At 52.0% G+C, this 21,532-nt stretch overlaps 1 protein-coding gene across 1 annotated transcript in view; it reads right to left on the bottom strand.

Moving 5' to 3' along the window:
• Positions 1–425: 425 nt before the first annotated feature.
• The window catches only part of LMF1 (lipase maturation factor 1), a gene marked incomplete at its 5' end in the record, with an annotated part of 207,559 nt that continues 186,452 nt past the window's right edge, over positions 426–21,532 (bottom strand). The window contains 2 exons of the mRNA XM_082490667.1: positions 426–747; positions 12,368–12,480. Coding sequence (XP_082346793.1) covers positions 573–747; positions 12,368–12,480 — 288 coding nt within the window. The 3' untranslated portion in view covers positions 426–572. The remainder of the gene's footprint in view (positions 748–12,367; positions 12,481–21,532) is intronic.

Consider the following 21,532-nt stretch of genomic DNA (forward strand, 5'->3'; position numbering starts at 1 on the left):
GGATGAGATGGGATGAGATGGGACGGGACGGGATGGGACGGGACGGGGTGGGGTGGAGGAGCGGTGCCCCGTGCTGGGCCAGCATCACGTCCGCATGAGCCACCTGCACAGCAGGACCCGGTTGCTCTGTCTGATGCTGGATCCCAGTGAACCTGGGAGCGCTAGTGAGGCAGGAGACCACCCCAAAATACCCCCTTGCACCTCTGCAGCCATCACACAATGCAATGGGTCAGGGAAAGCAACACCAACACCACCCCCAAACTAATCGCAGCATTTGTTCACCTTTTTGCCCAATTCTAGAGCTGATGATTTCCGCAGGGAGCAGCCTGGCAAAAGAAATCAATCATCAGGCAAAGCCGTGGTGAGAAGATGAACAGAAAGAAAAAGAAAGATGAGAAAAAACAGACCACAACAGCAGATGGACAGGTTGGCTGGGAACCTTCTGTAAAATACGTGTAAACAAGGATATGGATCAAAAATACAGAGAAAGGCAAGATGTGTAGTTTGTACAGGAGCTGACTGCTCTCCCTCTTCCCCAGCCAGTCCCTCTTGACCTTGCTCATCCTCCTCCGTCAGTCTTGCACAGGGTATGGCCAATTCCTGTCTTCATAAAACTTCTTCAGGCCCTGGAGGTTGACAGGGGGGAAGTAAGGGCCGATCCTCTTCCGAATCCACCACCTCCCTTCGCTGGCATGCTTTCCCCCGGGTCGGCTGAATTTGTACTTGAAGTGTTCTCCTCGGATCCACCTGCAGAGAAACAAAGCACAGCCTGCTCAGGAGGGGCTGGCACCGCTGCCGGGGGGATGCGGAAAGGCATCAGACCCCATTTATGGCTCCCTGGGAGCGGAGTTTTTAAGCCTTTCTGTAGCTGGATGGAGAAATCAGCTTGAGGGCGCTCAGCCTGGCTGACTCCTGCATCCTGGTGCTCCATCCATCCCTGGGATGCCCGCAGCCGGAGGCAACGATGCAGCTGTCCCTGCCGGAGCAAGGCACCGGGGAGCTCCCGGGCTCTTCTCGGTGCAATTTCGGAACGATGCACAAGGCAGAGGAGCTTTAACACCCCCCTTCTCTGAACTCCCCACCGCCGCCACACGCTCCACACACCTCTCTACAACCAAATTTGAAAGAATAATAATAAAAGCATAATAAAAGCAGGAAAATGATACTTTTTTTTTTTTTTTTCTTTTCTGAGAGCAACTATGGAGTATTTCTGCCCGGGACGTTTTTAGGTACAGAGCCTGACTCCCACCCCAGCATCCCTCTGCCCCAGCCAGCGGCTGCTCCTTCTGCTCCGCAGCTTGTTAGTGGGGCTACCAGCGCATCTGTTTTCTGGCCGCCCTGGGAGTTGACAGAAAAGGAGATTTTAAAACAGTGCAGAAAGAAGCATTCATCAGTGTCGCGAAACACATTCGGAGGCTAACCATGCCGCTCGGTTCGGGAGGTTTGGTCCCGCTTGATGTAGGGCATGCTGACAAGAGAAGGAGTAACACCCCGGTCCTCCAGCGTTGCGGTCCCTGTTTGCAGAGTGCATCGCCGCATTTGCCGGATAAGTTCATAAAATAACCCACAATATAAAAATGTCAAAGTCATGTCAATGCTCATTTAAACCTGCTTTGCTTCACTACTAAAATACAAACCCTGCTACTGAGCAGGGCACCGTGATCCCGCAGCTGCTCGCTCCCAGGGCTGCACCTCGGGCGGCCGTAAAGTTCCTTCCTACTGCTAAAATAATTAGGGATGACTCCTACGTATTTGCCATTAGCGCTCACCTTCGTGCCACCGGCACTCCGACGAAAGCGGGGGAGATTGCAGACGATGGATAAAACTGCACCCAATTAAAAGGTCTGCTGCAATCACATCCCGACATCTCAATTTAGATCTTGCTGGGTACCCAGATGAGCAGTACAGAATCGATTCTCCTAACAGAACACATTAACGCGGAGCTGCTCATCACGCTCATCGCTTGCTGCTGGCTCGCAGCAACCAGCGGTACATCTGCTTTCTGATTATCTCCTGGCCGGAATGAAAACAGGACAAATATCTCCATGTTTCCTCCTCTGCTGAGGATGAAGGTGGGATCCAAGGAAGCCCAGACTAAAGCATTTGGAGCTACACTGGGGCAGCTCTAATTTAAACTACTGGTAAGGGCTGGGTGCCGAGGGAAGCGCGGGGACGGAGGTGTCCCCCGATGCCGTACAGCTCCGTGGCAGAGCACCCCACTGTTGACAGGGGGCTGCAGGGAGGCAGGGGGCCAACCCTCAAACACGGGGTGGTAAATGGGCAGAGGAGGGGGCGATGCCCCGGCCCCGGCGGGGGCTGGGGCTGCACAAACCTGCGGCTCATCGCCGCAAACGCTGCCCTGCGGCTGCTGGCTCCATTACAGTCAGGGCCATTTCCACACCTTCTCTTCCCCCTCCTTTTCTGAGGCTGGTAAAAGTCAAGCGGGGGCTGAAGTGTTACTCCCACAGTGTTTACTTCACAGGAGCACAAAATTTCCTGTTAATAATTAGAGCGTTACTGAACAGCAACGGTCCCGCGGGTGCAGGGAGCCTGCAGGCTCCTGTCCGGGATGGTTAGAGATTTCCAAGCTGTGCTGCTCGATTGCTTGCTTGAATTCAAAAAACATATCCACCTCCCAAAAAAAACAAGCTTCAGTGGCTGATTTTATGTCAGTCCCTCTCCTGCTCGAAGCCTCCCTCCGTCTGCCACACCGGGGCTTTTGGGTTTTTTTCTTCACTAAGCGACTGCAGAGCATCTACCAAGCTGGACCCGTCTCCACGCACCCCCTCGGTACGGGTGTAACGGGGTGTCTCACGCTGAAGGAGCGATCTGCAAACCCCATGCGGCAAAGTTCCCATTTTCTAGGCGGGCACGCAGAGCGCAGAGAGCAGTTGCCGTACCCCAGGGCAGACCTGGAAGATCTCAGGAGGTGCCCAGGTCTCTGCTCAGACACAGGAGCGCCTTCTCCCCAACCTCAAGGACTGTCCTATAACCCCTCTGGAATGAAAATTTCCTTGTCCCTTTCGAACGGGCTTGCCTGCCCAGATTAAATAGTATCTATCATCTGATTTGGTATGATTTTTCCCATATGTTCTCTGTCTATTAAAATGTTTGCTATCAAAGGGATCGGCATGTAAAACTAGAAGCGTGTGAGCATTAAAGCGACCACATGCAATTGAAGGTGCATTTTTGTGGCAGAAAGTTTGCCTTTCTATCTGACTGTGTTTCAGGCTCTTCTGTTCAGAGCCTAAATCCATCTGAAGAGTCCCCCCACGAGTCCAACCGCTAAATTCCGCCACCCTCTTGTCCCAGCCACGGCCACTCTGCTTCCCCCAGCCTGCTCCGCCTGTGCCGTGGGATGGGGTGCTGGGATGCACGGTCCACGTCAGGATGGCAAGATCCATGCAGGAGGAACCTCCGTGGGCTGTGGGGTTGGTAAACTCCATGGAGCTGAACCACTCACCCAACGATGAGCTATAAAGCTCCAGCACACCTTCGCTGTCCTGCACTGCCAGCGCTTCTCTGGGATTCAGGACTTGAAGGTTTCTATGCTGGTCAACGGAGGCACCAAAGAGCCTTTACCTGGCTGCAGCAGCCAACACGTGCTGCAGGACGGAGAAACTGCAGTGGGAATACCTCTGAGCATCACAATACCTCTCAGCATCAAAATACGACGGCAGCATCCAAGACCCCGCGCTATCCATCCTCTCCGCCCTTCCTGGGCTTAGGGGCTGGGGGAGTAACGTGGAAAATCAGGAACCCGTGGGAATCTTCCCTTGCAAGGCTCACAGATGTAAAAGCCGCAGAGTTTAATACTCACTGGAGCCCCTCATTTCAGGGCTCACAGAGTTTACAAGCTACCCCAGTATTTACAAGCTACCTGGGTGCCTCAGTCCTGAACTTACAGGATTTGCAAACTCCTCCGGCGCTGCCTCGCTGGACCCGCTCCCTCCTCCCGGGGCTCGGGGGGCGAACGCGCTGCTGCACTGACAGGGCTGAAGCATTAACTCCCCGGGGTCCATCATTTCAGGGCTCACAGAGTTTACAAGCATCCCTTGGAGCCGGGGATAGCTCGTAACTCCGGCGAGACATGCACATGCGCGTTTGCCTGCAGATCAGGAAACTGCCACAAGCTACAGATCGCCGTATCGGCAGCTGCTTCTGATTTTTGCAACTTTGGAGCTGGTGATGGCAGGAAGACCTTCTGGCTGGTGATGGCAGGAAACTGTCGGCATGTGTGAACCTCGCTTGCTGCTCCGGAGAAATGGGAACATCTTCAAGGAGATCACGAAGAAGCTATCTGACTTCATCTTCATTAAAAGGAGTCTAATGCCATGGGCGGTCACTTATACTTGAAGAAGGATGAGCCAGACCCCTGCTTCAGAGGAGACAGACAGAAAGGACAATCCCAGCCACATGCAGTTTCCCAGGATTTACTGAGCGAACGTGAGCCGGCAGCTCCTCCTGGCTCCCTGGGAAGCACTGGGCACCAGGTACCACAGCTGGGCAGGGAAATGGCCCAGAAGAATCGTCAGGTTGAACCAGCTGAGCCCAGTTTAGGTCCCTTAGGAGAAGCACAAGGGCAAAAAAATCACTTGAGAGTCAAGAAACAAGATAGGGTCAGATAAAGCAAGTCAGACATTTGTCCTCCAGGAGATGGAAAACCCTCTCTGCTGTAACAACAACAGGGATGGAGGACAAGGGACAGAAGTGACCCTTTGGCAGCTTCTCCCGAGCCCAACGGCAGTGCCCGGTGACGTGCTGGCAGAGCGACGGCGCTGATCCCGGTGCGGATGGCTGGAAGAGGGAGGACCACCGAGACACCCAGAAGGACCCACTGCCCCGCGTGGGATGCCGGGACCTGCCTGCCACCACTCTTCTGGGCAAGCATCCGCTCCCCATCACCACCTGGATCGGGCAAAACTGGAGCCTCAGGGAGGGCAGGAAGGCTAAAAATAATAAGCATTATTTTTTAAATCAATATATTCATCCCACCAGATGCCTGGTAGCAGCTGCGCTGTAGCACTTTTAAGATTCAATCATATATCAGCCTATTATGACATCTTCCAACTGTACGTGTTAAAAATTAGCAGCAATATTGGAGTTGTTGGGATGGAGGGCTAAATCTCCCAGACAGCTGTAATTAGTTCCAGAGGGTGCAGCTGTCTCCCTGCAACAGCTGAGGGGTTCGAGGGAAAAAACCAGAGCCGGTGGTTTCTGTTAGAATTAATGGCCTGACAGGGCAAGGCAGGGTGGGAGAGGGAAGAAAGAAACCAAAACACGGGGCGTCTTTTCGATTTGGGTTGGTGTTTTTTTTTTTTTTGGTGTTTTTGGTTTTTTTTTTTTTTTTATCTTAAAGTTCCCCACTCCATTGTAAATCAGGGAGCGAGCGGCAGTGGAAAGTACAAATTCATTACAGTAACAGAGTCTCCATCATCGGCTTTCTTGCTTATTCTAGCCCCGTTAGCGGGAGGGATCATAAATTCATCTTGGCCCAGGTTTGCAGAATAAGGGCAGTTTTATGGGTTGTTTTTCAACGCCGCTGACTTCTCTTTCTCCAAGGTTCCTGCAAGGTCCGGCCCTGCAGAGCCGGAGCATCCTCAAAACTCTCTTGGGAGATGGGGGTTTATTCCCCCGTGGACAGGTTAGAAAGGGAGGCTCAGAGGCTGCATTTATACCGAGGGCAAAGCAATCCTTGGGGGAAGGAAACGTGCCTGTCCCCGGGGCTCACAGCACGGGCTGGGGTTACTTTTGGCACGGACAGACCCAACGTGTGGGTTTCAGTTTAGTGTTCCGCAGGTGTGATGGGGATGCGGCCAATGCTCCCGACAGAGCCCAGGCAGGAGCTGCCCTTGCCAAGGGAGATGCCTCCCACGGCCACGGGACACACGGCGCAGCCTGGCTACGGTGAAGCTGCCCCACGGCTGCGAGAGGTGGCTGGAAACCACATTTCCCACGCTGGGGGAAATCCCGACCCTTTGAGATGAGCTCTGCCCTCTGTGACAAGGCTGAAAGACTGAGGTTGTTCTCACCACAAGAAAATCCCTGCAACTTTCATTCAGGACAGTGGAATCATTTCATTCTGATAGTATCAGATGTTATAAAGTTGCCGATAAATTAAAGATTTTCTTCTAAATTATAGATAGCACATAGGGAAAGAAGAAACAAACTGCAATAAAACATTTCACTATGGCGAAACCCAGTGAGAAAGCCAAAAGAACGTGTTTATTCTTTTTCACCTCTGAGGATGCTGTCACTTCCCAGGACAATTTCATTGCTGGCCAAGCTGTTTTCCAGTGGGAAAACCATAGGAAACATTTTACTTCTCTGTGCAGAAGGCACCAGCGCTCGTGGGAGAGGCTTTGGGGACTCTGCGGATTTACATCACTCCCTTACGCTGTCACGTTGCGTGGACCATCACGGATACTTGGAGGGAGACTTGTCCCAGCAGGGAAATGTCTTGGGGTGGGAGGAGGCACTTGGGATTCGGCAAAACCAAGTTCAAACCCCGAAGGACTCGCATCCCCATGGACCATCCCATGCCGCTCCCACCTAAAGACTTCTGGGGAGAGACCTTGCAGGACAGAAATGTCATTTCCACCTACATCCCAGTGATGCCCGTATTTTCCAACAACCCCATAATCCCTGCCTGCTTTCGGCACCGCTCTCAATAGCTACCGAACTACCTTTACCCCTCTTGGGGGTGTCCAAGGGAGCGGTCCCCAAAGTGACTTGACTTCTACACCGTGCAAATACGACGAAGCCCTTCCCACGACTTGGGCTGTACATCTCCGCGGGTCCCACGGAAAAGCGCCCCCGCCTCCTGCCAGGATGCACGGTGACTTACGCAGCCTGAAAATCCAGTCCAACGTGCCCCCAGGTATGAAGCCCAGTAGCTGTGACACAACCGGGGAATAAATGGGAAAGCAAATAAAAGAAAAGCATACCAAACGCTATGGTCTTCTTGCCTTTCTGCAGCCAGGTAGCATCAAATGGGAAGCGCCGCCTCCATAAATAACACCTCCGCTACAAATCCAGGTCTTCAGCTACATGTTGGGGCTTTTTCAACAAAGTGCTACTATAATTGGAATAAAAGTCCTGAAGTGAACGTGATTTAATATCAGAGACACCAAACACTTCAGTCAAAAATAAACCTGATTTTTTTTCCCCCTCCTTCTGTAGGCAAAACCCGATTTTTGTTTTCTTTCATTGTTGCAGTCTGTTTCCATGATGGTGTGTTAAACACTTATTAATTTCTCAGCCAAAGCCCTACCGTTCAGATTTATGACGGCTGGTGTTTTATGAACTATCCGCTGCACAATAATATTTTGTAAATCCACATTCCACAAACATCACTGTGCTTGAAGTAAAGCTTCACACTCAGCTAGGCTGGGCGCTCAACAATACCCTCATTTTTAATCAGTCACCTGTTTCTCATTTTAAGTTTATCACACTTGAAAAAATACTATAATTTCTAGCGTTGTAAAGAAACCTACAAACTTTGGTCTCAGAAATTTCATTTCGAAGGCATTAACTCATTTTGAAAGTCCCTTGGCTATTTAAGGTGTAGAGTTTCCATTAACAGAATAAACTCCGTGGAGTATGAAGCGTAATGTTCTTAAGGAAAACAGTCCCTTCCCCTAATTATTTAGTCTAGCAGGGAACGAAAATAATTAAGTCTCAAAATTCTCTTTAGAGTGGAGGCGGGGGGGGTGGAATATGGTAGCAAAATTAGTTTTTTTTTTCCACCCAGCTACCGAAGGGATCCGAGCTGCGCTGGGCACGATCCGTAGCTGGAAGGTGGGAGCGAAGGCGTCTTCCAGGTTTGCAGCATCTGCGGATGGGCTCCGGCTCACGGGTGAGGGTGCAGAGATGCCCTTGGGAAGCTATCACAGCTACAGCCACCTTGAATTATCTTTTTCTTTCCCGGTGTTACCGCTGAGGCTTAAATTTAAGGCTTTTGTTCACAACTAAAAGGGAATTATAACAAAAAGGCAATCGCTGGCTGTAAGCGGCTGCCGGCGCTGCGGATGCCCGCATCCAGCGCTCAGTTAATAAGGGGTCTAGATGAAAAAAGGAGGTATCCTGCCAACTGCCTCTTCTTACGCTTCTTGCGCCCAGAGCGGAGGGCGCAGATCAATCCCCCCGCTTCTGGCCGTGGTTCTACCATGGGAACGCGGCCGGGGCCGTGCCGGGGGTGCTGGGGGCTGGCCAGCCCCGCCGGAGGCTTCCACGGGCAACAAGGGGACGTTTAAAATTAAACAAACAAATAGCAGTTTTGAACTTTAAAGGCAAAAAAAAAAAAAAAACCCAACCCAAACCCAAGCGGGTGAGCCTGCCTGAGCAGAAGTAACGCTGAGCGAAAAGCAGCTGAAGGAGCCGCTGTGCCCACGCCGGCCGTGAGCGCCACCAGCGTAAACCTGGCAGAATTGGGATGGGGCACAAAAACTGGGGAAAAAAAGGCAAATGATCACTTCGGTTTCCTTACCCAAGCAAAGCGCTAGCAGCAAACAAGCGGTAACTGAAGGAACGTGAATAGCAACAGGAATCGGTGACCCGCATGAGAGCCCAGCGCAGGATTTGCCCCCGACGCCGCTGCCCCCGCGCGGGCAGGCGTGAGCGCCCACCCGTGCCCCCAGCCCTCGCCTTCGCGCCCGGGTGAAAATCTGGATGGTGCCGATGTCCCAGGCGTTTGGATTCGGCTTGCTAAAACCCGAAACGTGACCCACGACCCGAAATCCAGAGTGAAACGGGGTGTTGGGTTTTGGTCCGAGCCAAAACGAGCGTTTTTAAAATGTTATTTCTATTTTACGCCACCCAAAAATACACTAGACCCATGAAAAACTCTTAAAGCAGAGCTAATGCCAGAGCAAAGGCAGCTGACACATAAAACCAGCGCTGGATCCTGATCTTTTCCTACTATAAACTAGCTGCTAAAGAGTGAAAACAGAGTCTGTGCTTTGGTTAAACCGAGGTAACGCATGAATCAAGACCCTGTTCAACAAGATCTATAGCACCGTGTGTTCAACACGGCATCCACGCTGCTGTGTAATTACTTACTGGACCTGTTTGTATTCCTCTGTATGCTCTGCAATCGTTATCCTATAAAAACTAACAAAGATAAAGATTTGCTTTCGGTTTTGCTTTAAATTCCTGAACATTTCACTTCCTCACCTGTTACAGAATACAATAAAAAAAACCTATTCACCACCTGGAGCAACGCAGTGGTATCCCAGCCACCTCTCCCCTCATTATTTTCATTTTAAAATGAGTTTCTGTGTTCAACTACTTTATTTTAGTTGTTTTTTTTTTTTTTTTTTAACACCACTGATGCCAGAAAGCACCGAAGAGATGCAGCCCGTCTATGACAAATCTCGGAAGGCGTGATATATGTTTTCTTGATTTTTAATCTGTTACGATGTCTTGTTTTCAGCCTCAGCCGTGGTGAGTACCAGGAGCAACGCTTACGGCACTGGGGGACATGTGGTAATAAACAGCTCTGGGATTATCAAATGCTTCTGTCGCTCCGTGAACCGCGAGAGCCGTTTATTGCCATCAGCCACCAGATGGTCACAGCTTCTGGCTGCTGGCACCAGGGGACACCTAACTCAAACTGGTGAGTCGGTGTCTAAAGGTCCCAGGTTCTGCTAAAAACCCCTGGGGTCAGCCAGCACTCAGGACCCACTTTCTTTCTTCTAAGTTTGGCTGTTTGTTTTTGTTTTTGTTTTTTATTAAAAAGGCAAGGGAATGCCCCACCATGAACGCCGCTTGGTGAATTTACAGCACTGAGCCATGGCGACACGAGCAGTTTGGAGAGACTCAGTTGATAAATCCACCCGAGACGGAGCCGACACAATGCCGGTTCTCCGGTCGCTCTTCCAGCTCAGCCTCGCAAAGGATGCCCCAACACCATCTCCCCGACCAGCTCCCGAAGGTCCCAGCTCCTTCTGGATCCTGGTGGGTGAGACCTCTCACTGGGCTGAATTTCTGCCCTCTGTGAGCTCCGGCGTTCGTTAGCACCCTAATGAGGCACCCACCGCCTTCGCCACAGGAGCGGCTGCGCAGGCGCTGGGGCTGCACCGTGCCCCATCCCGGGCCATCAGGAAGGTGCCACCTCCATAGGGGCTGAGCAGCCCCCAAAAAGGAGGTGGCAGGGAGCAGCGGGGAAGTCCAGCTCGCTGTCACAAGTCTCAGACCCTACTTTGGCTTATAAATGCACGCGCAGTCAAACGAAGGTCCGTAAAAACAAAGAGAAAAGGTGGCCAAAATGGGAACACAACCCACAGCACGGAGGTTTCGCGCATGACGGCACGCTCCTCTCCACGCCGCCGAGCCACACCAGCTGATCCCGCAGCATCAGCGCACCACTCCGCGCACGCAAAGCCAACCTCAGCACAGCTAATCACGGCTCAAACCCCTCCGTAAACATTATTAAAGCTGTATCTGTCCACGGCGAGGGCTGTGCTGGTCTAGCCCAGCACGCCTTTTGTAGCAATAATTAATAGAGGTTCCCCAGAGCCCTCCTGGACCGGAGCCAAGGTGTCATTATTTGTGTGTAACAGATCCGCTGCTTGTGTAACCCAACAAACTGCCACACCACCCTGTAACGCGCCCTGAGCTATAAACCATCGTTTATGGGAACTCCGGTGCGGCCGTGAGTCTCTGGGCTGTGGGCAGGATCCGGCCCCGCGTGCCGGGAGCGCCCGCTGGCTCGTTCTGCGATGCTGCGCCAACGGGAAAACCAGCTCTTAAATAAGAATATGTGCAACAACCCCCAAAATAACTGTTCTTACAGCGGTCTTGGCTGCTGCACCTGGAGGGAGCACGTTCCCATCAGCCTGTACCGATGCTCTGCTAAGATGCCTGTGCACTAGGACAGGGCTGGATGTCGGGGTACCCCCAGAAACGAGGATGATCTGAGGGCTGGAGCACCGCTCCTGTGAGGAGAGGCTGAGAGAGTTGGGGCTGTTCAGCCTGGAGAAGAGAAGGCTCCGGGGAGACCTTACTGCGGCCTTCCAGAACCTAAAGGGGCCACAGGAGAGCTGGGGAGGGACTTTTTACTCAGGCACGTAGCGATAGGATGAGGGGGAATGGCTTTAAACTGGAAGAGGGCAGGTTCAGATTGAACATTAGGAAGATGTTTTTCACTGTGACAGTGGTGCGGCACTGGCCCAGGTTGCCCAGAGAGGCTGTTGAGGCCCCATCCCTGGAGGTGTTCAAGGCCAGGCTGGACGTGGCCTTGGGCAACCTGGTCTGGTGGGAGGGGTCCCTGCCTATGGCAGGGGGGTTGGAACTCGATGATCTTCAAGGTCCTTTCCAACCTAAACCATTCTATGATTCAAACATGACAGTGGGAAACCCACTTAGCAGTTGTATTCCAAGCTGTGCTTCAGCTCTGCTCTTTTGCAGACTATATACAGACATGTGGTCAGCTCAGAGTATAAACCATTTTGGGTTTATACATTTGTACCATCTTGGGATGTGGAAACCATCTCAGAGGAAGCGCTTTGGTAAAAGGTGGAAGTTGTTATGTCTTAGCTGGAAAAGGAGTCTCTCCTCAAGGGATTTGAGGGATGCACCGCACTAAAGCCGAAAAACATCAGCAGGGTTCAAGGGGAAGTTCATTTCACACGGTGCCATGAACCTTCATCCTTGTTTGCAGTGCATCTTGAGAGCCTCAAATGGAAAATATTAGCAAGAGCATAATATTACTTGAGTTGATCCAAAATTCCCTTAAAATGTTTTCTCAGCTAAAAATAACTTCATCAACAAAATAGACACTTTTGTGAAAAATTTCCTTTTGTAGAAAACCTTGGGGTTTTCATCTGTGTCTTTCACTTGCTGATGTTTGCTTTGTCTCTTCGTGCAAACACTTCCAAGACAAGTGTCCACAAACCCAATCATTTTTGCAGGACTGTTTTGTCTTTGAAATAGCTCAGTAGGCCGGTGGAAACGGTGGGTTTGATCTGAGCTCGCAAAGCGATCGTGGCAAAAAATCTAAAGTTGACGGGCAGGAAACCGCTTCAGCAGTCACCATTTCTGTCCAAGAGAAGCAACGCCGAGCCCTTCACAGACCTGCCTGGGAATGGGCTCCACCAAAGCGTCCTCGCGTCCCTATCAGGAAGGCATGCCTGGTCCCAGAGGACAAGGATGATCAGCTCAAACATGCTCTTCATAAAAGATGACCTAATTATGCTGAGAGCATCTTCACGGTGTCCTCATGTTAAACCCACCCTATTTAAAGACCACCTGGGTACCACCAAACACAAAACCCAATCCATCAAGGGGAACCATGTGTGTGCGTCCAAGATAGGAACAACACGGAGCCAGAGGACGTCCAGCTCCCTCGGCAAAACGCAAAGCTTACCGTGGGGGTGCTCTGCCCGCAAACGGGTTCGTGGCCATCAAGGACAAGGTCTCCTCTTCCTGGGCCAGCAGCTTCCCAGCCAAGTGGATTATCCATTCGTTCTGCTCATAGGTCTTAGGGAAGGAATAAGAAATATAAACGTTAGGCACTGCTGAGCTTGCTGTGTAGTGTTACCAGTGTTAAAGACTTCTGTGTGGTCTCTGGGGAGGGATTACAACCAATTTGGGTAGCAAACGATGAATTTCCTGGTGTTGCAAGGAACAGATCCCGTGGGATCCAATACCTTGAGGTCCAGACCGAGACCCTCCGGCATCTGTGGGGAGCAGGGAGAGCCTCACTGAGTTTGGCTCATCTGGAAATCGTTCCCAAGGGTACAGACACAACCGAGGGTGTGCAGGTCGCAAAGGTTTAATGAGCTGTTCGTTAGCTGAGCTGGGACGGCTCCGTGCACGCTCCCAGCCTGCCCCAACTGCAAAGAGATGTCCCCCATCCAGAGCATCCCCAAAGGTGTTCACACCACAGCTGAGCAGGGTGAAGAGCATGTCCGCAGCCAGCAGCCACAGCTCAGCGGACGGTCAGAGACTAGATGACGGTCAGGGACGCACCTCCACCTTCACCCACCCCAGACAGTGACCTCTACCAATGATCTACCTCGTGATGCCTGAGGGGGCATTTCTGCCAGCCCTGCAGCCCTGTCGAGCCCACGGCACTGCTTTGTCCCAGTGCCAGGGAAGAAGCCTACAATGGTGCTACCAGGAAAGCCCCATGCATCGCCGGTCCAGGAGATGTGTAACACATGCACAGCCCTTCCCTGGCTACGGGGCACCCACCATCCACAGTTCTCCCCACCGCCCATCAGCTGCGGCACCTCCTACACCCTGGATCACAAATCTCATCTTGACTTTACATGTATCTACCACAGCTGGAGGTGTTCTTGCCTATTCTGCCCCCCGAACATTTGATGTTAATAATTTCTTTCAGCAGCAAGCTCCACAGAGGAGCAGTAAGGGCACGTTTTGAAATGACGATTCACCCATCATTTTAAAATAATACTATCTCTTGCTGTGTTAGCAGAGAGAAAACTTCTCTATTCCCGATTCCTTTCTCTGGTGCCCTCTTTATTTCCTTTCATCTGATCTGTCCTCTTTACCTCCCGTATCTATGCCATTCCCTTAGTCGTGCTGCCACTGAAAGGGAGCAGAACAGCTCTCGGGAGCTGCAGTCAGAGCTGCAGTGGCAGAACTCGACTCGGCATTTACCTCCCTCCAGGAACCCATGCATCTCATGCGCTTTGCAGGGATTCCTGCTGAGGCTCCATAAAAAGCATTTTCCCTTCTGGTGACTTGCCTTATACTTCTATGAAGATTTTTCTTCCCCTCCTTTTTCAATGTGTACCTAAACGGATTTTTTAATGCAAGCAGTAGGGGACACTGTGGGAAAGCGAAACCCGGCAGCTGTACCTGCAGGACTGTGACTAATGCAGAACATCGAGGCAAAGTTACTCTGCAAATCTTTTCTAATGGTAAAGTTTGTTATTTCCGTTGCTATGGGAAACAGAGGAGAGAAACGAGATGGAAAACACCAAACACTGATGGAAAGGCCCATCAAGCAGCAGCTCGGCCTCGCAGGGTTTCTGACCCGTGCTCATCACAATTTAGAGGAAAACCACAGTCATTTAAGCCAACAACTTTTTAAAAGGAGATTACTCTCCCAATCTGCCCGCTTCCATCCTGCCTCACCGCGCAGCTCCTTCCATCTGCTGTCGCGGATGCTCCACCAACACAGAGGGGTGACAGAGCGGGGGATGTTTCCCACCACCAACCCCGTGCCGCGCTCTGCCCACCCCAAAGCCCCCTTTAACCTCCGGCGCATCCCTCTCTCCCCCGACACCCCGTACCAGCCCCTGTCTCCCACCTCCCGGTCCCCTTCCCGGTGCAGAGGAGGTGATGGCTCTCAGGGTGGGACAGGGCAACCTCAGCCCCCGCAGGACCGAGCCCACCGCAGCCCCGATGCAGCCGTGTGGGAGCGGAGCCGCGGTGAGCCCCGGAGCCGGGAGCGCGGCGTCACGCGAGGCACAAGTCTCGCACTAACCCCACGGGGGCTGGCAGGGTTATCCTGCCACCCCTGCCGAGGGCCCGACCGCATCGCTTTTCACGGGGTGACTCAGGCCAAGACTCCCAGCCACACTGAGCGACGCTGTGCCCCTCGACGGCTCGGCGATGCCCGCGATGCTCGGCTCTGGCTGGGCTTCGGGAGGGTGGGTGCCACGCTGGGACCTGCAGCCCAGGGCATCCTCGGCTGCGAGCAGGGACCTCCTGAGAGGCGCGACAGCAATTGCAGACCATCAAATAGCACGAGTCAGCATCCTGCGCCTCCCTGGAGATCCCCTTTATAAAGTGCTCTGTATGATTTTAAGCGCTATTTCTAGGAGGGTCTGGGAGCTGTGAGGGTCCTGTGTGTGAATTGGGGAGAAGCTGGGGAAGAACAGAAAGGGAAATCACCAGACTCCCGGAGCCTGAGCTTTATGGAGAACCCCAAATCTTCAAAGCCTGATTCAAAACCATGAGGCTCTGTAATGGTGGAACCGGCTCCCTGGCTCACATGGCCTCCAAATTGTTAATTAGCAGCTCCGTGCGCATGAGAGGTGGACTTCTGGTTTGTAAAGTGTTTTTCTTGTAAAATTTACAACATGTCTGGCCCCAGAAAAGTCTGCGGTGGGAAATTTCCACCCGGTGCAGCCCCCCCCGACGAAGGCTTAGATATTGCGCACCGCCGATGCTCGGAGCACGCAGGAGCCGAGCTGCGCTAACGACTGCGCTGTTTAACTCATTACTCGGTAAAGTGATATGGTGGCAAAGGGAAGGGAAAAAAAAAAGAGTCCAGGAGATCTGGGCTGCGTCCAGGGAAGCATCACACCGGAGGGTGGGAAGGTGACAGTTCCTCTGTCTGTGGATCCAGTGAGACCCAGACCCGAACACTGTTTGTGGGGCTGTGATGGTCAGGATGGGAACTCTCTGCTTTTGCCAGCTCTGAGCGTGCGAAACAGGAGAGTCTGAGCTTGAACCGTCCAGTGGATTAATTAAAAAACAAACAAACAAACCAACCAGGACAGCTGCACACATTGCTTGAAGGTGGGCACGCACGCACGCGTTGGGTTCCTCTTGCTAATTTGGATCTCCACCGAGCACAAAGACAGGCAGGTGGGGACTGACCCTGCACCAGCGCCGCAGGTCCCCAGGCTGCTCCATCCCGCTGCACCGCCATCCCCACACCGGCACCGACCGAGACCCCCACACCCGCCTCCTGCCCTCCAGAACCTGGGGCTGCAGCTCCCCTCCTGCCACGCAGGGCCCCTGCCGTACCCGTGCTGGGCTGACTGGGGCACCAGTGACCCGCCCAGCCCGCTGCTACAAGCTGCCGGTCGGAGCATGCCGAAACGTGCCACGAGCTCCACAGCTCACTGTGTGACCCTGAGCGGAGGAGCGTCCCCGGGGAGGTGCAGCCCACCAGGGATGTGGACATGACTCCCTCCTTTATCTTGTGGGAGTTTTCTTTCTGTTTTAGCATAGAAAGCAACGAAGGAACCCAAACACACAAAAAAACCATCATCAACACCACTAAAAGGGCCGGGAAAGGCGGCTCGGGCAGAAGGTTCCCAAAGCAACGCTACCTTCACCACGGAGCTGGAGCCTTTCTGTGTTCACAGACAGTCCACGCAGACCCACAGAAATGCAGCAGGCGCAGCTCTCCAGCAAGCCAGATCCCCTTCAACTGTCCTCACAGCCGGTACCGGCGCTAACGACCTCCAAAAATCACGTTTTAGATATAACACAGTGGACTAACAAAGAGAACCTGGGACTGGGCGTTAAGACGGCGCGAGCTTTTATTTCCTGAGAGGCTCCAGCCTCGTGCGGTGCTGGGGTAGCTGCCTCCCCTCCGGCTTTCCGTGCCGGTCTCGCTGCGTACGCTGCGTTGGGATGGAGGTTTGCGCCTCCTCCCCACCTGCACACGGCCCAGCGCGAGGAGCCGAGCATCACTGCCCATCCCGGGTACCACCACCTCCCGGGAGCAGCGCTGCCCCGAGACTTCTCATCAGCTCTTTATGTTCTCTGACCACTTCTACGCTGTACCAGCGTACAAACACAGCATGAATACATTACCTTGTATACAGAAGTATTTAATAACTTTACAGAATTTGAAACCGAATCACCGCTAAGTCAGGCACCAGCAAGGAGCTGGGGGCAAACCAGACGCAGTAGCGACGAAACTCTGCGGAGATAACAAAGTAGAAGAGAGTATAATCATCGCAAAAAATACATATAAAAACCACCCGGCGCTACAGGGAACATGTTCCCAACTGAAATAATAATAATAAGAACCCTTTTCCTCTAGCTTTAATTGGTCATTTAATGAAAAAGGACTGCGGATTAGTGTGGCATTTTATTGAATCTCAGTCCTGGCACAGGCACACGGGAGGAGGTAAGTATGAGATGCACATGTGGAAACAGCTGGAAACTTGGAACAGGAGCCCAGCGTTATTATTTCACATGGTTGGGAGCCCCGCACGGTCTCACACCGGCATCGGTGTGCGAGGGTGGATGACAGAGGGGTAGGGGAGGTTTACATTTCCCGTGCTATGTCGTAAGGGGCATTTTTCGCGTCACAGCCTACCCACTTTGGGGATGTTTTCACCCAATATCCACATCGCTGTTTACACTGTTTCCACTTCTGCAGCTGAGCGCCTTCAACTGTTGCTGTTTAGGGAACTTGAGCTATCAGCTAGAGAAATAATCCATCTCCCACAGAAAAGACGGCATAATTCACGCAATCCTTTGCTTTTTTATAATATTCCAGCTTACCAATGTTTGCTACTATCCCGCTGCCCGAGCGACTTAACCAAGGAAGGTCAAAGGCTACATCAGGTCACATCACTTCTCATTATCTCCAATAACCACATCCCCTTCTTTCTATTAGTTTCCCAAAGAGGCAAGCCGTTTCTCCGTCGGTCTGGCTCAACGTATAGTATTTCAGCGGGGGCAGTTTCTCAAGCCTCGCTAAAAGCCGTCCCTTAGCCCGTCCTATTAGGAAACGCTTGGGAAAGCAGCCGGTCCCCCGGCGGAGGCGGGTGAGGCGCAGAGCGCGGCAGGTCCGGGCCGAGGAATAAAGGGCAGAGCAAGACTTTGGGAAGCGGCTCTTAGATCTTGCCTATACGGGGAAATCGCGCACCTGGCACAGCTCCCGTATCACCTCTGTATTTGGAAAGAAAAGTCACTTTGTTCCAGAATAGAGTCCAGACAGGCAGATACAATAGCCGCTGTAGACAATAATCATTCCCCGCATAGACAAGGTCTTACTCTGTATTTATACAGACCGCGGCACGAGAGGCTATCAGTCTTATTTGGCTTTCTAGGCACTTCCATCACAATATTACGACTGGAGGTGAGTCCGCCCGTGATCCAGCCCTGCAGCTTGTCTAAATGCAGCTTGGGGGTGTGAAATTATTCATACTCACAGGGAGACGAGTAATCACAGTTAAAAGAAGAAAATAAAGTTCTAACATGCTGAACATGGACCAAAACGTATGAATGCTGGAATGGAAAATGGAAGTGAACCGAGGCCTGTATTTTTAGAAGGGGAAAGAAAGGAAACGTAAAAGGCTGTACTTAGTACACTGCGCATGAGGTTTAGGTTTTATTACGTTACACACACCTCCTCCTCCATTCTGCTGCCACACAGCTTTTCCCTATAAGCACTTTCTGGCTGGAAGACCGAGATAAGAGAGGCTTGAATAAAATATTTTATAAAAAAATATTAATCTGCCTTCTCAATAAATAGGGCTACGTTTTTCCAGCTCTTCCAGTTCCTGTGTGATAACGTGAAGTCTCCATCACGACTCCCTGTTACCGCCCAGGGGAGACCCTCCAAGCATCAATCCTGTTGCTGAAGTTTCTCTCTTAGGAAGGCAGCGGAAATTTATTTATAAACTTACACATCCTATCTGGAATACACATATTGCTTCTCAAAGCATCGCAAATGCTGCTCTGCGGTGGGTTTGCTGACAGTCTGCAGAGCCCGGTAGGACACAGCAACACAGGCCACCAGTCTGAGCGGTTTCTGCGCCAGTCCTGACATTCAGAGACTTTTGGAGCATCTTCAAGGTACAATGCAGCAAGACACTGGGCTTTAAAAAACAATATGAAGACGGCATTAGCTTTGTTAGTTTTTGAGTAGCTATTATTTGGTAAGCACCAAGAGCGTGCCTTCGCGTTGGCCAAACGCAGTCCCCAAACAGAATAAATAACCTTCATGCCATAGTACGGAGGGGAAAAGCCTTCCCTTTGATTTTTCTTTATTCGGAGCACTGAAGGCTTTCCACTGCTGCCCACTGGTGAAGAACAAATCTTTGGTACGATAAACAACTGGCTTTTGTAAAGCCCAAGACATCCCGCTACCAGGAAAAGTGACCAACTTGAAGCCCCAAAACTATGAGCAGTATTTTGTTTTCCGGTTGCTGTTTATTAACGACGCTGAATCCACCCACAGCATGCCAAAGATCTGCCTGTAACACTTTTTGTACCAGCAGCACAACATAGCTCAGTTCTGGGTTGCGATGGCTGCGTTCCTTCTACAAATGCCCACCAGAAAGGAGAAGTCAAATCATTACAGGAGCGGTGCCATCAGTAGCTGGAGAACAGACAAAGCTTTAACAATCCTGTAAAAACAGGATGTCTTTGTGCTAACACAATAAAGTGTCAAGGGGTGAAAGTTTTTCCTAATGCTTAACCTGAATTTTCCTGAGATTAAATCATATTCTGCCATTTCGTCCATTGTTTCCTCCCTCCCCCACAGGGACGCAGAAAACAGATGGCTGCTTTCCCCTTTGCAGTAGGTTTTCACCTATTCCGAACCTCTTTTGACATCTGGACACCCATGCAGATTTGTTCGCTCTGCTGCCGTGGGAGAAGGTTTCTGCACCTCTGCTCTTCCTACGGATCCCTCTTCTGCACCGTCACCAGTCAGCTGCACCCTTCCCGAACTGGGGGCTCCGCTGAGTGTGGTGGGAGGGTGACACCATGCATGCTGAATGCCTGCTCGCCTATCACGGCATCGTGTTTGCCTTTCCACAGTGCCTTTTCCTAAGTGTGCTCATCTCGTGATGCACACTCAGCCCACGAGGCTTCCCCGGGGCACGATGCTCTGCTCCATCCCGTCCCGGGGCAGGTGATGGGTCCTGCCCATGTGCAGCTCCGCGGGTGCCTCTCCTGTCCGCTCAGACAAAAACCAGCAAGGTTGCTGGGCTTTTAGACCTTATTCTCCATTGTACTCACAGCCTGGTGGCATCTGCGAATGCAGTGAGCACATCGTGCCGTTCTTTCCAATTAGCAGTAGCTCCTCCTAAAAACGTGCGTGTGCATTAAGTTGACTCAGACCTTGGTTTAAATTCCTTCGATGGAGTTGGTGATCCAGAGCGACCGACCTCAGCAACAAGCACCGGAACATCAGCTCCTGACCGAGAGACACATTATTTTTGCTGAGACCATCCCAGCCCGCTTTGCGCATAGGGGACCAGGGTATCGGCTGGGTGATGGAGCGAAGGGGGTCCCGTCCGAGGCGGCTGCTGAGAAACAACTGAAAAGGGTCGCACAGATTTCCGCACGCCGCTGCCGGTTCATGAGAGTTTTTCCCCTTCTGCAGACGGGAAGAAGCAATGCAGACATGTTTCTGGACGGGTTATGTCCCTGCCAGAACCAAATGAAGGGCTTCAATTCAGAGCTACAGCACCCTCGGGATGTCAAGACATACAAAACAAAGAGGGGATTTAGAAAACAAGTGAAAAGGCATATTATATTTAGATAATAAAATTAACATCATGAAAATTGTTTCCTGGAAAATAATGCCATGTTACATTACATATAATTATGGCACTACTGGAACGGTAATTAAGAGGCCGTCAACTAATAAAGTGCAATTCAGAGGTGGAACAGCACCATGGCTCCTCCGTTCCCGCGCCAGGGCTGTGCCGGCGGCTCCCCCGCCGTGCCGGCCCACGCCAGCCGTGCCAAGGGCAGGGCTCGCCCGTGCTCCGGCTCTTCAAAGCGAATCCTGCAGCCATAGCCAAGGTGGAAAGTTTTGCAGGAAACCCCGAGCGGAGGAAGGCGTCATATGTCAAGCGGTGATGAGGTGCAAAGAGGAACCTGTCACGAGCAGCACAAAGGGATGGTAAATATCTTCCCCCCAAGTCCCCGGCTTTTCTGCAGCCTGTCAGAGCTGGATATGTCAGCTCCTTACCTGGCCACCGCCAACGAACTGCAAAACCAGCCCTGCGGCCGCCTGCTCGGGAAGCGATGGGGCAGACGGCGAGCAGTGGCGTAGAAAAAATCCAGAACTTTCAAAAACAAATTAAATCTAATCCAGAGGCTGAAGTAACTTGGTTTTATGGACTCTGTAAACTACTGTACGGGGTTTGCAAAACTTGCCCGGCTTTACAAATTTCTTCTGGGGTTTCGATTTTTGGTTTCTCGTCCTTTCTGCAGCTCTGCGTGACTCAAGCCTAAACAACAATCGAACGACGGCGACTTCTCCTGGCTGAGGCAGTGTGGGGATGACAACAGGACAGCCAGCTTTCCCAGGGATGACAGCTGCCACCAAATCTACAGCTCGCAGTTTTCAAACAAACATTTGGCCACTTCAAATGGGATTTACTTCCATGCTTAAGCAGGTATTTAAATTCCTGCGCATCCAGGTTTGGAAATGCTTGCTGCTGTGCCTAGGCTACCTGCCTTTCCTATCGTTTTCATCAAGTCATCCCCACTTTTCAGAAGGTTTTTTTTCTCCTTTCTGCACTTTTGGTCAATAACTCTCGTAAGCACAACCTACAACTGCTGGACGGAGACCTGTGTGCAGCGGGGGAGGGCCATAGGAGTGGGAGGAGGGGACGAGGGAGCGCTGCTGTAGGCACGGGATGCACAGGCCGGGATGGTCGGGGAGGGCCAACAGACCCATTTCCACCCAGTGCTGCCGTAGCGGGGAGGTGACGGACGCGCTCCAGGGCTGGTGCACACCTCCGGCCCGCACCCTCCTCCGGCCCGGGCGTGAGACCCGCAACGCTAATTGCTGCTCATCAGCTGGTGGGGACAGAGGCCTGGGCAGGCACGGGCGCCCAGG

This window comes from Vanellus vanellus (assembly GCF_965231255.1).
Source record: "Vanellus vanellus genome assembly, chromosome: 14".
NCBI lineage: Eukaryota > Metazoa > Chordata > Aves > Charadriiformes > Charadriidae > Vanellus > Vanellus vanellus.